Source organism: Girardinichthys multiradiatus, chromosome 10, assembly GCF_021462225.1.
Source record: "Girardinichthys multiradiatus isolate DD_20200921_A chromosome 10, DD_fGirMul_XY1, whole genome shotgun sequence".
Taxonomy (NCBI): Eukaryota; Metazoa; Chordata; class Actinopteri; order Cyprinodontiformes; family Goodeidae; genus Girardinichthys; species Girardinichthys multiradiatus.
This window is the reverse complement of record NC_061803.1, coordinates 14524185-14541329: the sequence shown is the minus strand read 5'-3', so window position 1 is coordinate 14541329 and position 17145 is coordinate 14524185. Positions and strand designations below refer to the sequence as shown.

The window sequence follows — 17145 nt, the reverse complement described above, 5'->3', positions numbered from 1 at the left end:
TTAACCTTCTGTAACTGTACATAAATTTGTAGCAAAAATAACAAGTGTTCCATAATCAGCTGCCCAATAATGCTCTAAGTGTAAAACAAAAAACCAAATATAACAAGTTTTAATCTCTAAAAGTTACATTGTTCAATTTAATTGAGTTTAATTGAATCTATATGAATAGAAAACAGTTTGCTTCTGGCTCGGAATGACAAGAGGTTTTTGCTGAAATAATTTATTTAAGAGAACAGGTTTTGTAATACCGTCAGGCATCTTTAAAAAGACTATCTTCATATACATACATACAGCAAATAGTCAAAACTAAGCTAGACTCAGCTAGCACCATGTGCCCTCCAAACATTCAACTTGTCCAAAAAGCTGCTTCAACTCCTCTTTTACATAAACTTAACAAAGCTGTCAGATTGAAATTCCTCACAGATTTTTTTATTCTGTGGCAACAAACTTATAACATGTGGTGAATTTGATTTTAAATTAAAAAGTGACAATGCAAATGCACAATTATAAAAAAAACCAAAAATAAAAACCTCTGAAATCTTAAGAATATCCAGACTTTTGACCTATTATGTAACAAGATCGTTTCAGGAACATGTCAACAGAAAGCAGTCGAGCTGAAAAACAAATGCAGTAAACATTTAAACGATAACCTATATTATAGTAAAAGCTGTAGTAGAGTTGGAGCTAAATAAGCAAACACAGCATATCGATATTAATATCTCAGACAAATTGTTAAGAATGGTGGTAGAAGGATGGTTTGACCTGACGGAAATCATGTGGTGGGAGAATGATAGATAAAGAAAGTCGCATTTCCTTCACTATCCTATAGGGCTGCTATTGCCCTTTTTGACCAGACCACAAGCTTCAGTAATAATACTGTTTCTGCATTTTTAAATTGAAGGTTTCTGAAAGAAACCCATTAGTTATTTACAGCTACAATTAAAAAAGGTAAACTAAACACAGCCAAAATGTAAGATCTTTCAACGGCCTTTCCTTAGGAAACCGAGCTGTATCCTCTCTTTTGCAGGATTGTCTTTTAGAAAAGTGTCAGTGTATCCTCATAGAATTCCTACTGAAGTTTCTCTCAAAGAGCCTGAAAAGAGTCATGAAAGTACAAATAAAATCATAATAAAAGCCACTAAATTGTTTAGAGGCATTCCTTAGCCTCATTAGATTTTAACTATGTTTTCTTCTTTTTTTAGAAGGACATGATGGTTCTCTGGATGATATCGACGCATTCCTGAAGCTCGTGCTCCTTGAGGATGAGAGGCGGAGCCAGTCGGATGATGTCACCATGGGTGGGCTTGGCCAAGAGTCCATTGTCACGAAGGCGCAAACAAACCTTCCAGGCATCATAATCTGAAGGGGGAAGACAAAGTCGCTTATTGATTTGTAAGGTCATTGAGGGCTGATTTTAATGTTACACCTACTGACGAACAGGAAATAATTAAGATTTCTATAGAAACCATTCATGTAAAGTTTTAAGTACACCCCTGCAGCATCTATAGTACTTCAGAGGGAAATTGTAAAATAATAAAAGCTAAGAACTATTCATTTTATTATTTCAAAATAAGAATCTCAACCATAACCACAACAGGATGTTAAGGGCATAGGACTCCCATTCATACTGAGGGGTGATAGTAATAACCATTGATAACAGACAACAATAATGGACTTACTTCACCATACAAAGTCATATGTTGGCAAATCAGATTTCACTTTGACAAGAAATTGTGTGGGTTTTTATTTTGCAAGACACTATGTGTGGCAAAGACCAAACACAGCATATAAAAACAAAAACCTCATACCGGGTGTCAAGCACGGTGGTGGAGGGCTGATGGTTTGGGCTTGATTTACAGCCTCAGCAACAAATCTACACCTGGATGGCTGAATATGTAAGGATGCATGTATGTAATGGTCCATTCAAAACTGGCAGTTTATGAGAGGACCATATGGACATTTGTCCAGGGCAGCATTCAGTGGCCGATGCTGGTCTTTCAAGGAGGGGAAGCTCAATTTCAAGATCGCTGATTCGCTCATTTCGCTATCAATCAAAAAGGGATTCAGCCTCAGACAGATCATCCAATCATCATGCAGAAGCTGAGCGTCTGGGCCAGCCGAGGGAAGCCTACTGCCCCATAGACCCCCAGAGAGGCTGAGCGTCCGATGGACGGGACAAAACCCAGCATTTTTGCTTCGCTATTGAACTCACTGTTTAAAGCGCTGTGAAGCTGCGGGAATGAGTGAGAGGAAAGCCGCGTCGTTACCAGTGATAAGAAGCTAATTCTGAACAAATGTTGAGCACGTTGTAGTGCATATTTAGTCAATGACATGTACACACAACAGTTTATATTTGATCACTTGTTTTTTGACTTATTTTTAGGGGAAGCCGAGCTTCCCGTGCAGTCTTAGAGCAATCGCCACTGGCAGCATTAGAGGGTAGGGGTTGCTGGTCACCACAAACACAATATAAAAAAGTTAGAACTAGTCTATCAGTTGCTCCTTAAACATGTTTTCTATTGCCTTTATCCATGTGCAGTGAATGAGGGGTTGATGTCCCCTGCTTGCTGCTGACTGTAAGCAAACTATTGCTTTTGCACTGCATTTCATCCCACCCCAGAATTTAAATGGTTTCTTATATTTTACATTGTTACGGAACAGCAACAAGCTAGCAAACTGAGTTTTTCCCCATGACTACTTGTTAACATGTTGCCTTATGCAAAGCTTTGTCTATTATTTCAGATATTGCTACTACCTCACCTTTGGTCTCTTTAATCACAATTGCATTGAGGAGGCCTTTCCCTCTAACTGTTGTTACAACGTCTTTGGGTAGTTTCCTCAACTCGGCCCGCAAAAGCTCTCCCATCCTTTGAGCATTTTCTGCAAGCTTCTCTTCTTCCATCACCTACAGATCAAAAACAAACATTATTTTGGTTTAGTACAGCTTCTCACATATGACATATGATGTTTAACTATCTTTAGGAAATACCTAAGGGGAATGAAATGATCCAGAGTTTTAATGAAAAATACGGTTTAAAAATTGCTTTATTAGGGTTTAATTGCAGTGTAATACCGACCTCTAAAGCTGCAATAGCAACACGACAAGCCACAGGGTTCCCTCCGTATGTGGATCCGTGTTCCCCAGGCTTAATGGTGAGCATTACCTCATTATCGCTGAGTACAGCAGACACCTAAGCAAATCAAAGACAAAGAAATTCAAGCTAACATAGGTGCAAACAAGCATGATTTAATGAAATTACTGAGTGCTCACAGGATAAACTCCTCCAGAGAGAGCTTTGCCCAGAATCACCAAATCTGGGCGGACGCCTTCGTGGTCAACAGCCAGCCGTCGGCCGGTCCGTGCCAGGCCTGTCTGCACCTCATCAGCAATCCACAGCACCTGGAAGGCCACAAAGAGCTTTATAATTAATTGACTTCAGAACCATTAAGACACAGTGATGTTGTCACTATCATCAACACAGTTTGGATCAGTTTTTCATGTACTGAAAGAATACCCTTTGAGCAATACTTGTTGGTGACAGCTTGGAAATGGTAAAAAGGACAGACAGGCAGACATATTGGTGGAGGGATTTTAACCATTATTGCTTCAATGTGTTTCTTGTTTTTGTTACAGTTTATTTTCATCTTGTCCTGTATAGCACTTTGAATTCTCTTGTGTAAGAATAGTGTTACAAAAAACTTGCCTTCCGTTGGTGGATTAAAGGATGGATCAATGAATGGACAGATGTGCAGACATGGTGATGGATGTACAGATGGATGATGGACATACAAATGAACGGACAAATTGATGGAGGAATGATGGACAATCAATAATCAACGAATACTTGTTGACTGAAGCCCGGAAACAGCTCAGATGCAGTTTTTATTGCACTTTGGGTGAGAAAGTTAATCTCTGTGCATGTTAATACAGCTACTAAACATGCACCTGAAACACTTCCCACACACAATGTTAGCTTTCCAAGAATTGAACGTTCTGTGATTACTGAACGTTTCTCTGTTTGGACACCTGGAAGCCTTTATTTGAGAACCTTATCAAACATTGAAGTTTACGTTGCTGACTTTCATTTTCCACAAGCTCAGTGTTTCCACACAATGTCATGATCGAATTATATACCACTCCAGGCTCATGTTACCAGAGTTCCCAATCCACGTTACTGATACAAAGTTCACTTTAAATATCCTGCATATATTTCCACAGAGGTCAGGCTGGAAAGATGGAAGCAGGACACACAGACACATGGTCAGCCTCTTGCAGACCTAAAGTAAAGGGTCTCATGGCTTAGGTATAAGTTCTAAAAGCTTTATGAAAAAAGGCAGAAACAAGATTCCGACTTCGAACCCTTAGCTTTTAGCACTAGCAGAGTAGAACTGGAAAAAGTGCCTTTCTCAGGTCTGAATTGAGCTGTCCCACCACTCAGGTAAGCATCTGGACCTAGGCAGACTGGAGGTTCCAAACAACTTTCGCCTTTAAGCTTGGTTTATGGGTGGGGCTGCACAACATAGCGCTAATATATCATCATCGCGATATCAGTGTGTACATTATTCATAAAGTAAGGACATTTTCCTGCTCTTCACTTTTTTTCATACTGTTTTTGTGTTGAGTTTAGGCTTGGTTTAGGGTTAGAAATGAATGTCATACAAAGTTCTTTTAAAGATAGAAAGAAAAGAATGTGTGAGTGTGTGTGTGTGTGTGTGTGTGTATAAACAACACAGATGGTTGGACAAACAAACCATTTGACAAATCGATAGATTGGTGAATGGATGGATCCAATGTGTAGACAGGTCTTAATATCTGGGAATAGATGTTTTTCTGAATTCTATTTTTAATTTTCCATACTCATAAAGATGTGGTAAATACTTTATAAAATAAACTTCTAGACTTTTCTAGACTCTGTTTGAACACTGCAAGTTGTAGCCAACCTGTACTTGCACATCACTCCTTCTCATGCCATCTGTAACTGCAGACAGCTACAGTACACACTATATTGTGTAAATGTACATTTCCAGTTCTCTGAGATAAAGATCAAGGTTCTTATGACATCCTTCATACTAACATCAACAACAACTTTACCCTAATTCTAGTGCATTCGTATCGACTTACATTGTACTTTGTGCAAAGTTCTCTGACTTTGGTCAGGTAGCCCTGGTCAGGCACAACCACGCCTGCTTCTCCTTGGATAGGTTCCACCATGAAAGCAGCAACATTTGGGTCCTGAAAAGTTTTCTACAAAAGGGAAAGGTAAAAAAGGCAAGTCAGCATATTATACACAATTATGCAGAGAAGGGCAATAGCCCAAATGAAAGTTGGTATTTCTCTAAATTCTGTGGAACAAGTTAATATTAAACCAAGCTGGTGGGAATTAAACAGATTTAACCCCGATAAGAAAAACTGTATTTACACATTCACAACTTTAACTTTTCTGCACAGCAAAACCCGAACTAAAACCTGTACCTCCAGTGCAGGGATGTCATTGAACGGGACAAGCTCGAAACCGGGCATGTATGGACCAAAACCCTTGTAGCTACTGGGGTCAGTGGAGCTGGAGATGGCAGCCATTGTGCGACCCCAGAAGTTTCCCTCTGGAGAAAGAAAGAGAAAAACAGTTTAAATGTTATTCTCAGCAAACACTCTGCAAAATAAATCACTTGCCTATTGTTGCATTCTGGAAATATTTCAATTAAAGATGGTGGCTTGCCTGCAAAAATGATCTTGGCCTTATTGTCTGGGACCCCCTTCACGGTGTAGGCCCACTTCCTGGCAAGCTTACAGGCCGTCTCACCACCTTCAACCCCTGATTTCATACAAAAATAAGGAAATCGCATAGATATCATTTCAAAAACCTTAGAAGACACATCCCATGGTCACCTTCAGGACTTACCTGTATTCATGGGTAAAACTTTGTCATATCCAAACATGTTGGTGATGTACTCTTCGTAGGATCCCAGCACATCATTGTAGAACGCTCTAGAAGTCAAGGTGAGTCTGGATGTCTGCTCGATGAGCGCGGCGACGATCTTAGGGTGGCAGTGACCCTGATTTACTGCACTGTAAGCACTGAGGAAGTCGTAATACCGGTTGCCTTCCACATCCCACATATACACACCTTTTGTCAAATTAAATAACAAAAAATAAATAAAATGAGAACTAAGTGCAACTGTGATATGGATCAGAATTGTTTGCAGAGGTTTTACCATTTGAGCTCATGAACTCACCCTCGCCTCGCTCCAAAGCCACAGGAAGGGGATGGTAGTTGTGTGCTCCATGCTTCTCCTCACGAGCATAGATTTCCTCTGAGGTGAGCTTGGACACGGTGGCAGGGCGTACTCGTGTATGGATGCTCCTGTGGAGAAGCGGCACAGTGCGGGTCAGGCTGCGGCTGAGCTGGAGAATCATTCCCTTCATGCTTGCTGTCTAGCTGGACACAGAAAAATAAAAAGACAAATAACAAGCTTTAATATCACAAGTGACTGTGAAAGAACTTATTCAGTGGAAACGCAACTTTGGTTTTTGTAACCAAATGTAAAATATGGAAACATTTGGCATTTAAAGTTTCATATTTTTAAGTTCCGTTGTTGAACAAAATGCGAAAGTAACAGAAAACAGTCCATTTACAGCCAAAATCCACCATAAATGCATACCCAAAGGCAACTGTGAGTTCATTAATTGGTGGTACACGAAACTGTGTGAATATATTTTGAGGGAAGATCTGGTTAACCTTACCTGGGTGCCATTTCAACACCTAATACTTTTTTCTCCATTTGTAGTATAAGTTTCATTATCATAATCATCAATAGAGTTGGCAATTAAAAAAGTAGTATATGACAGATCAACAATTAAAACCAAAGATTAAAATAAATGATTAAGATAAAAAAAAATATTATGAAGCAGATTAAAATACATAAAAGTTACAAACTTTAAAAACAATAGAATAAATACATACAATTTACCAATAATTTAAAAAAAACTCTATTCTTTAAACCAAGTATTTACTTGTTTAAAGAATTATACTTTTAAAGGCTTGTTGCAAGTTAAACCCATTGTCTGCAAGATCTTGGCACTGAGCAACTTTTCCAGCATTTGTTTCTTTCTTCTGCTGTTGTTTTGCAATTTCTTGTAAGGTTAGAAGGAAAAAAATGGGCTTGCATGTTTGCCACACTAATTACACCTCTCAGCAGCTAAATCTGATATCCTGTCTCTGCATTACAATTAATTAAATATAGGGCTTAAATAATTTGCTGAGCCCAGCAAAAACTGGAGTGTCAAGTTTAGTTTCTAGCAGACAAGAGAAGTTGGAAGAAAGGGTCGTTTGACCTGTTAATCGAAGCTCATTTGATTCTTTTTAATTAGAGGTAAATACCAAAAGTACCCATGAGAAAGGGATAATATTAACTAAAAACGATTATCAAATAGCTGTTGGCTGGAAGATTATGATGAACATATTTTACAGTAGAAAGGATTGTTAATTTGAAATAAAGCTATTAGTTTATTTCACTACTATTATATAGAAGATTTTTTTTTTTTTAAGGTTTGTACATATGGACAATTTGGAGACAACTTTTCAAATAGACGTGGTAAAAGTCTTCACCTTTTAGGAGAGAAAGGCTAACCTACTGCAAAATGAACTTCCAGAGAGCACAGAGGCTTTGCAGTTTTGCTGAACCAAGCTTCTCTTTTACGTGCAACACAAAGAAAGGGGCAGGATAGGAGTTAACAAAAACCACAGCATGGAGTTCCAGACTTTTCCATTTGGGCACAATCCAAACAAAGTTCTGACACTGGTTTTGAAATTTGATAGTGAGTTTTTGGATATCTCGGAATTTAAATGCAGGTGCATATCAATAAATTAGGAACAGCATAGAAACATTTGCTTATTTCAGTAACTCAATTCAAAAACTAAAACTACTTTTATTTAGAGTGATATATTTCCAGTGTTTCATTTGGTAAACATTTACAAAAATGTCTGCCTCATGGGAACTAAGTCCATGTAAAGTATAGTGTATGCTCTCAGGCCTCCTTTTGCATGAATTACTGCATCAATGCAGAGTGGCATGGAGGTGATCAGCAAGCCCAGGTTGCGTTAATACTGTCCCTTAGCTTGTCTGCATTAATGTGTAGGTGTCTCATCTTATTTTGGATAATACTCCATAGATCAATGGGGTTTAGGTAAATCCAGGTGCAGTCTTCGCTGTATGAACCTTCCAGAGTCGTCCCCCAATTTTCATTTCCATTAAACCTTCCCTTTTCTTTGCTTGGATGCACAACAGCCAGCTTTTTTTGAGCAATATTTTATGTGGCTTACACAAGTACGGTGTCAGCAAAAGTCTGCTGGAAACCTGTCAAGTCATAGCTTTGTAGACCATAAAATACCTTTTCTGTAAACTGTAAACGTATCTGAGGTGGCCCAGACAGACGACCAGGTGGCCTCTGTTACACAACCTTAAATATTTCATGAGTCATTTTAACTCTTTAACTGAATTTATAAGTCAATAAGCTAAAACAACAGTAAAGAAACCATGCACCTTATGGCGGAGAGCTGACCTTCGGCCTCGGCTCATCCCTCAGTCTCTGACAGTTGATAGGTTACTGAGGAGCTGCCTTCACCGCACCCACTAACCTCTGTGCCAAACTAAATAAAGAACTGCATGGTCATTTTCAACCTGTGAATAGACAGGAGCCAACCTGATATTATGTAACGAGGCATCCCTTGTAAATTTCCATAACGCTATACACCAGGAAGAGTTAAAACAGCGTCGCAAAAAAAATGTCCTACCTTAATCAGATGGCACAAAAAACATTTATATATACATGCCAACCTCATAGAAAGGAGGGCCAGCTCCTGGAACTCATAAAACCTGTTGTCCGGAGCACGATGATCGTCAGTTCTTTTTCATTTTTTCTCACTAAATATTTTGAGTCACAGTCTAACAAGATAAAGCGAAGAAAAAATACGATTGAAAATGTACCTTATGTAAACAGAACGGCGGTTCAGAAAACCTTTCTTTGGAGATGCTGCTCAACCCGGTAAAAATATAATGCGTGAGCGGTTCCGGTGCGGATTATTTGACTGTCCAACGTGCTTACGCCGTGGCCTTTTGTGCGTGCTTACGTAAAAGGACACGCCTCCTAACTGCAATCTTCACCGGTGATTTCAGAGATTGGAATCCCCTTAAAATCTAGAATTTGCCTTTACCCCATAGATATAAAACATTCCTGTCTAGTGTTAGACCCTGTTGATGCCATTTGATGTCATTTAAAGAAAGCTGGTAGTTGCATAGCTTACTATTATGAAACAACTCCGAAAATGACTAAAGGCCACATGCAATAATTAAATTCCACGTGAGGCTATAGAGTCCTATTAGAGCCAAAGAAAATAAAGGAAATTCAAAGGCGTCATATTAATACAATACATCTTACCTTTTTGACTTAAAAAAAGACAGTGATGGGTCAAAAGCAGAATAAGCTAAAAAACATAACTAAGAAAAACATAGAAATAAAAAAATAGATTGGCTAAACACATAGAAATGTAAAATTCGTAAACCTACAAGGGGGAAAGTACTTTTGAAGTAAATATGTTAACTACAAGTCCTTCTCAAAATATTAGCATATTGTGATAAAGTTCATTATTTTCCATAATGTAATGATAAAAATTTAACATTCATATATTTTAGATTCATTGCACACTAACTGAAATATTTCAGGTCTTTTATTGTCTTAATACGGATGATTTTGGCATACAGCTCATGAAAACCCAAAATTCCTATCTCACAAAATTAGCATATTTCATCCGACCAATAAAAGAAAAGTGTTTTTAATACAAAAAACGTCAACCTTCAAATAATTATGTACAGTGATGCACTCAATACTTGGTCAGGAATGCTTTTGCAGAAATGACTGCTTCAATGCGGCGTGGCATGGAGGCAATCAGCCTGTGGCACTGCTGAGGTCTTATGGAGGTCCAGGATGCTTCGATAGCGGCCTTTAGCTAGTCCAGAGTGTTGGGTCTTGAGTCTCTCAACGTTCTCTTCACAATATCCCACAGATTCTCTATGGGGTTCAGGTCAGGAGAGTTGGCAGGCCAATTGAGCACAGTGATACCATGGTCAGTAAACCATTTACCAGTGGTTTTGGCACTGTGAGCAGGTGCCAGGTCGTACTGAAAAATGAAATCTGCATCTCCATAAAGCTTTTCAGCAGATGGAAGCATGAAGTGCTCCAAAATCTCCTGATAGCTAGCTGCATTGACCCTGCCCTTGATAAAACACAGTGGACCAACACCAGCAGCTGACACGGCACCCCAGACCATCACTGACTGTGGGTACTTGACACTGGACTTCTGGCATTTTGGCATTTCCTTCTCCTCAGTCTTCCTCCAGACTCTGGCACCTTGATTTCCGAATGACATGCAGAATTTGCTTTCATCCGAAAAAAGTACTTTGGACCACTGAGCAACAGTCCAGTGCTGCTTCTCTGTAGCCCAGGTCAGGCGCTTCTGCCGCTGTTTCTGGTACAAAAGTGGCTTGACCTGGGGAATGCGGCACCTGTAACCCATTTCCTGCACACGCCTGTGCACGGTGGCTCTGGATGTTTCTACTCCAGACTCAGTCCACTGCTTCCGCAGGTCCCCCAACGTCTGGAATCGGCCCTTCTCCACAATCTTCCTCAGCGTCCGGTCACCTCTTCTCGTTGTGCAGCGTTTTCTGATACACTTTTTCCTTCCCACAGACTTCCCACTGAGGTGCCTTGATACAGCACTCTGGGAACAGCCTATGCGTTCAGAAATTTCTTTCTGTGTCTTACCCTCTTGCTTGAGGGTGTCAATAGTGGCCTTCTGGACAGCAGTCAGGTCGGCAGTCTTACCCATGATTGGGGTTTTGAGTGATGAACCAGGCTGGGAGTTTTAAAGGCCTCAGGAATCTTTTGCAGGTGTTTAGAGTTAACTCATTGATTCAGATGATTAGGTTCATAGCTCGTTTAGAGACCCTTTTAATGATATGCTAATTTTGTGAGATAGGAATTTTGGGTTTTCATGAGCTGTATGCCAAAATCATCCGTATTAAGACAATAAAAGACCTGAAATATTTCAGTTAGTGTGCAATGAATCTAAAATATATGAATGTTAAATTTTCATCATGACATTATGGAAAATAATGAACTTTATCACAATATGCTAATATTTTGAGAAGGACCTGTATATATTTGAAATTCAGTGGAAAGAATACTTAAAGAGCTAAGATAAAATATAAATAAGTCACAATGATTTAAAATAATATGTATAATAATATATACTTGAGAACCTAAATACATTAATTATTTCCAGTTCATAGTATTTATATTTTTGAATAATTATTTGCTTTTTATCAACATATTCCCTGTATTTAGTATTATTATTACATATAGTGGCTTTGACCATATATATTTTTATATTCCCACATTTTCTATTTACTTTTTTTTTTTACATAAAGCCAATATATTTACATACATATTCTCTTTTGCATTTACGGACTTTTTTTGTTAGTTTTTATGGCACTGTTGTACTTCCACAGTATCAGCACAAATGCCTTATGGATCACGCAGGCGCAGTGCACATATCGTCATGGCTGATACAGGCTGGCCAGGCTGTGTGAGGAGTTTGAAAGGTGTCATTTTGGACTTATGTGGAGTTTTGTATGACAGCGGAGAGTGCGACGGAGTTGCTATACCTGGCTCCATCGAGGCTGTGAAAAGGTGAGTGTATGACTCAATGTTTGTGACATTGTTTGAGATTTTAAAGTTCAGGATCGTAGTCTGGAGCGAAGAAATCGTATCTGACTAAGGTCAGTGCGCATTTTCCTTTGGAAATTTTCTTAGGAAGTCGGTAATTGTCTGTGCATGCATGCATTCTGCAGTAACTTACAAAAAGAACAGTTACACGTTGAGGTGCCAAAATTCTGTTTATATAATTTACCTTAATGTGCATGGAAGGAAAATAGTATCATTAGACTAAGACATTTTTTAGACATTGAATTTATAACGCTGAATTTTTATCCTGTGCAATTATGTATGTCATTTTTCTTTGTACTTAAAATTTGGCAGCAAAAAATTCACCTGCAAGAATTCGCCTAAAAAATAATTCAAATGCAGAAATATGCCTGAAAAAATTCAACTGTAGAAATTCGCCTGCAAAAATTCACCTGCATATATTTGCCTGCAGAAATTCACCTGCAAATGTGTTGTGGTGATTCATGCCAAAGCACTTAGTACTAGATCGACTCATACGGCTGATAATGCATCCTGCCAAGAAAAAATCCAAGAAGAAGAGTCGAGCGGCTTTACCCAATCAAATTACGATCATTTGATCACGTGACTCGCCCGTTCGCTTCTGCAGAAGTTGCTCCGTTGACCCAGAAGGAAGTGACGAAGCTGAAGTTGGTTCCGGTTGTAGCTTCCGATTCGGGAAATAGTTAAAGGACAGGTTTTGGAACAAGTTTTTGAGCAGGACCAGTTCTAAAATGGTCCAAAAAAAGCACTGACATGGCCCTTTATTAAATTTTTGTAAATCAAATAAAGGTTTCACAAATCCCAAACTGTGTTTTCTGCTATTGGTGTAGAAAAATCCAGTCCAGGTTTGAAGTGTCTAAGTACTGTAGTTTTTGAGTTGGAGCAGATCGAAGCTGCCCAAGGTAATGAAAAATTGGGTGAAATTGCCCTTTTAAGTGTTTCCCGAGTCGGAAGCTACAACTGTATGGAGCTAAATTTGAACCTGAAAAATAAGTTTGTTCAAACAAAAAAAAATGTCAACCTGAAAAATAAAAGTTTGTTCAGAAGAAAAAAATTTGAACCTGAAAAATAAAAGTTTGTTCAAAAGAAAAACATTTGAACCTGAAAAATTATTTTGAACCTCCCCCCAAAAAATTTTAAACTGGAAAAAAAGTTTTGCAACTGAAAAAAAAAAAACAGATGTGAAAGTGGAAAAAAAAAAAAAAAGTTCAAAACTACTTTTCAGATTCAAGTTTTTTTTTTCGAACTTGCGGATTTTTTTTCTGGCTTCAAACTTTTGGCCCTGTTTTGGCATGGGGGGCGGGGCCTCAGATCAAGGGGGTGTGGAATCATGACTGACAGCTCAACACAGCAGCTGAACAACATATTCCCAGCTGTTGCATTCAGGGACCGTGGGAACTGGAATTATCTGTAATACATCATCGATATTCTATATATATATGTGATTGGTTTTGAAAGATAACATAATCTTGACAGATTTACACAGCATTTTTAAGTCCCTGTTGGAGATTTCCCATGCTCACAACATCTAGCAAAAGAACCGCCAGACTAAGCGGCGGTATGAAACCATATGCAAAACGAGCTGGTATTTTCCGAATATCCTTGCATAATTAAGCCTGGACTTGTTTTCACATGGACTGGACTCGGGTTTCGGTTTCTGGTGCATTTTTGATTAAAATGTGTTTGGTCTCCATTTACAGGTCCTTCTCAAAAAATTAGCATATTGTGATAAAGTTCATTATTTTCTATAATGTCATGATGAAAATTTAACATTCATATATTTTAGAGTCATTGCACACTGACTGAAATATTTCAGGTCTTTTATTGTCTTAATACGGATGATTTTGGCATACAGCTCATGAAAACCCAAAATTCCTATCTCACAAAATTAGCATATTTCATCCGACCAATAAAAGAAAAGTGTTTTTAATACAAAAAACGTCAACCTTCAAATAATCATGTACAGTTATACACTCAATACTTGGTCGGGAATCCTTTTGCAGAAATGACTGCTTCAATGCGGCGTGGCATGGAGGCAATCAGCCTGTGGCACTGCTGAGGTCTTATGGAGGCCCAGGATGTTTCGATAGCGGCCTTTAGCTCATTCAGAGTGTTGGGTCTTGAGTCTCTCAACGTTCTCTTCACAATATCCCACAGATTCTCTATGGGGTTCAGGTCAGGAGAGTTGGCAGGCCAATTGAGCATAGTGATACCATCGTCAGTAAACCATTTACCAGTGGTTTTGGCACTGTGAGCAGGTGCCGGGTCGTGCTGAAAAATGAAATCTTCATCTCCATAAAGCTTTTCAGCAGATGGAAGCATGAAGTGCTCCAAAATCTCCTGATAGCTAGCTGCATTGACCCTGCCCTTGATAAAACACAGTGGACCAACACCAGCAGCTGACACGGCACCCCAGACCATCACTGACTGTGGGTACTTGACACTGGACTTCTGGCATTTTGGCATTTCCTTCTCCCCAGTCTTCCTCCAGACTCTGGCACCTTGATTTCCGAATGACATGCAGAATTTGCTTTCATCCGAAAAAAGTACTTTGGACCACTGAGCAACAGTCCAGTGCTGCTTCTCTGTAGCCCACGTCTGGGGAATGCGGCACCTGTAGCCCATTTCCTGCACACGCCTGTGCACGGTGGCTCTGGATGTTTCTACTCCAGACTCAGTCCACTGCTTCCGCAGGTCCCCCAAGGTCTGGAATCGGCCCTTCTCCACAATCTTCCTCAGGATCCGGTCACCTCTTCTCGTTGTGCAGCGTTTTCTGCCACACTTTTTCCTTCCCACTGACTTCCCACTGAGGTGCCTTGATACAGCACACTGGGAACAGCCTATTCGTTCAGAAATTTCTTTCTGTGTCTTACCCTCTTGCTTGAGGGTGTCAATAGTGGCCTTCTGGACAGCAGTCAGGTCGGCAGTCTTACCCATGATTGGGGTTTTGAGTGATGAACCAGGCTGGGAGTTTTAAAGGCCTCAGGAATCTTTTGCAGGTGTTTAGAGTTAACTCGTTGATTCAGATGATTAGGTTCATAGCTCGTTTAGAGACCCTTTTAATAATATGCTAATTTTGTGAGATAGGAATTTTGGGTTTTTATGAGCTGTATGCCAAAATCATCCGTATTAAGACAATAAAAGACCTGAAATATTTCAGTTAGTGTGCAATGAATCTAAAATATATGAATGTTAAATTTTCATCATGACATTATGGAAAATAATGAACTTTATCACAATATGATAATTTTTTGAGAAGGACCTGTAGTGAAGTGACTCACTGCCAGGGGCAAACTGGTATATGGGGCAACTGAGGAAATCCCCGGTGGACCGCTGGCTTAGTGGGACGGTGGTTCAATATAAATATATATATATATATATATATATATATATATATATATATATATATTTATATTATTTTTTAATAAGTGCCACTGTTTGTTTTAGTAGCCCGGGCTTTTTTTTTCTGATCTCCGCTCTTCATTGTCAGCTCAGCTGGCCACCCTGCAGCGCATGTTCATCTGTTACAGATCAGCTGTTCGCCAGCGCGCAGTAGAGGCTGACATTTTTTCGGGAGTCCCACGGGTCACGGGATTCCCATGGGAATCCCGCGGGACAGGAGACAGCATCAGTAAAGATTACGTGATTGGGACGGTACAGGATTAAAAATGAATGGGAGCAGACGGGAGCGGGATCTAACCAATAGGAGGGAAAATAAACTAGGATCAATTGTCCTTGGAAATGTAAAACTGAGACTTTGTTATAAATTTTAAGAAAAAAAAAACTTGGATCGACGCCGCCATTGTGTAGTTTTCTTCCAAGAAACCTATACTATAATGGAAGTCAAACGAACTACACCACCCACAAGCCAACAGTGCTTCTGCTCGATGTTTTCCACCTGCGTTCAGAATGGAGAGAGCAAACGCAGGTGGAGAACTGGACGTGGTAAAATTGGCTTTGTAACGTAAGGACTTATCTATTAAACTCATAGATGCATTATCAGCCGCTTGACTCTAGTGCTGATTACTTTGGCATGAGTCACCACAAGGTCAACACATTTGCAGGTGAATTTTTTCAGGCGAATTTCTACAGTTGAATTTTTGTAGCTGACATTTTTGCTGGCAAATTTTAAGAAAGAAAAAAATCACATACATAATTGCACAGGATAAACATTCTGCGTTATAAATTCAATTAAAAAATGTCCTCTAATGAAACTATTGTACTTTTATAAATTTGGCTCTTATTTGTTGTAGACTCAAAGAATCAGATCTGCAGCTGAGGTTCTGCACCAATGAGACTCAGGCAACCAGAAAGAATTTCGTAGCCAAACTCCAGAGATTGGGCTTTGACATTTCTGTATCTGAGGTCTTCCCTCCAGCGCCTGCAGCTATTGCTGTTCTCAAGGAGAGGGGTTTAAGGCCCCACCTACTGGTGCATGACGGTAATGCAGCATGTGTCACCATGGGGATGGCATGTTCAGTGTGATGTGGAGTTAGTAATGGATCTAAAAATCTGTCCATTTTCTTATACCTTGTTCAGTTGTATCATTCAAGTGTGATTTCTTTTTTTTTCATTTTGCCAGGACTTCTCTCTGAGTTTGATGCCGTAGATAAGACCAACCCAAACTGTGTAATAGTTGGAGATGCAGCTGAAAACTTCTCCTACCAGAACTTAAATGAGGCATTTAGAGTCCTTATAGGATTGGAAAGGCCAGTGTTATTCTCTCTTGGCCAAGGGTAATGAATTACTTAAACACATAGAAGACTTAATGGATTTTACAGATATATCTAAACGCTTATGATTTTTCGCTTTTTTTTAGGAGATACTACAAGGAGACAGATGGGTTGAAACTTGATGTTGGTGTTTACATGAAGGCTCTTGAGGTATATTTGTTGGATCACTTGCTCTGTTTGGCAGTAATAACTAATTTTACCACCATGCAGTCTTATTTATAACAAAAGCCTCTTTTCCTGTCTAGTATGCTTGTGATTTAAAGGCAGAAGTAATTGGGAAGCCATCGCCAACATTCTTCCAGAGTGTTCTCAATGACATGGGGCTGAAACCAAATGAGGTGTGTAGCAATGAATGACGCTGCATGTTCCCAGAGCATGAGTTACAGGGTGCTGAGGATTCTTCTGTCAGTTCTTTAATCCAGGCTAATTTTCAGCTTTATTGTATGTTTCTTTGTGTGCCTTTGGGCCAAATTAGGTGTCAAATTCAGGCAAAATTAGATTTAATCTTAGTAATAATCACAGGGTTACCACACACTCTGAAAAGTATAGGATTGAATTAGTTATATCCTGATCTGAATAATTATGGACATCTGTCCATCCATTCATCCATTTCTCTGTCCATCTTTTTTCCAT

General features: G+C 39.3%; 2 protein-coding genes across 6 annotated transcripts in view; one reads left to right on the top strand and one right to left on the bottom strand.

Moving 5' to 3' along the window:
• Window positions 1-204: 204 nt before the first annotated feature.
• oat (ornithine aminotransferase) lies at window positions 205-9141 on the bottom strand. 5 transcript variants are annotated; one of them, XM_047376144.1, is made up of 11 exons: window positions 8986-9113; window positions 8542-8679; window positions 6235-6433; window positions 5901-6125; window positions 5718-5813; window positions 5474-5601; window positions 5123-5245; window positions 3272-3400; window positions 3078-3191; window positions 2761-2905; window positions 205-1359 (listed from the first exon to the last, which is right to left on the bottom strand). In XM_047376144.1, exons 2-11 carry the CDS (start codon window positions 8575-8577, stop codon window positions 1199-1201), a joined length of 1356 nt encoding a protein of 451 aa, XP_047232100.1. In that variant the 5' UTR covers window positions 8578-8679; window positions 8986-9113; the 3' UTR covers window positions 205-1198. The 5 variants fall into 5 exon arrangements, with proteins under 5 accessions (XP_047232100.1, XP_047232101.1, XP_047232102.1 ...); XM_047376145.1 differs by lacking the exon at window positions 8986-9113 and adding an exon at window positions 8793-8921; XM_047376146.1 differs by lacking the exon at window positions 8542-8679 and having other exon boundaries at window positions 6235-6437; window positions 8986-9141.
• Window positions 9142-11609: 2468 nt separating this feature from the next.
• LOC124874718 (phospholysine phosphohistidine inorganic pyrophosphate phosphatase) overlaps window positions 11610-17145 on the top strand; it is a 34547-nt gene continuing 29011 nt past the window's right edge. The window contains exons 1-5 of the mRNA XM_047376195.1: window positions 11610-11746; window positions 16033-16220; window positions 16362-16515; window positions 16599-16662; window positions 16758-16850. Of these exons, the coding sequence (XP_047232151.1) occupies window positions 11616-11746; window positions 16033-16220; window positions 16362-16515; window positions 16599-16662; window positions 16758-16850 (630 nt within the window). The 5' untranslated portion in view covers window positions 11610-11615. The remainder of the gene's footprint in view (window positions 11747-16032; window positions 16221-16361; window positions 16516-16598; window positions 16663-16757; window positions 16851-17145) is intronic.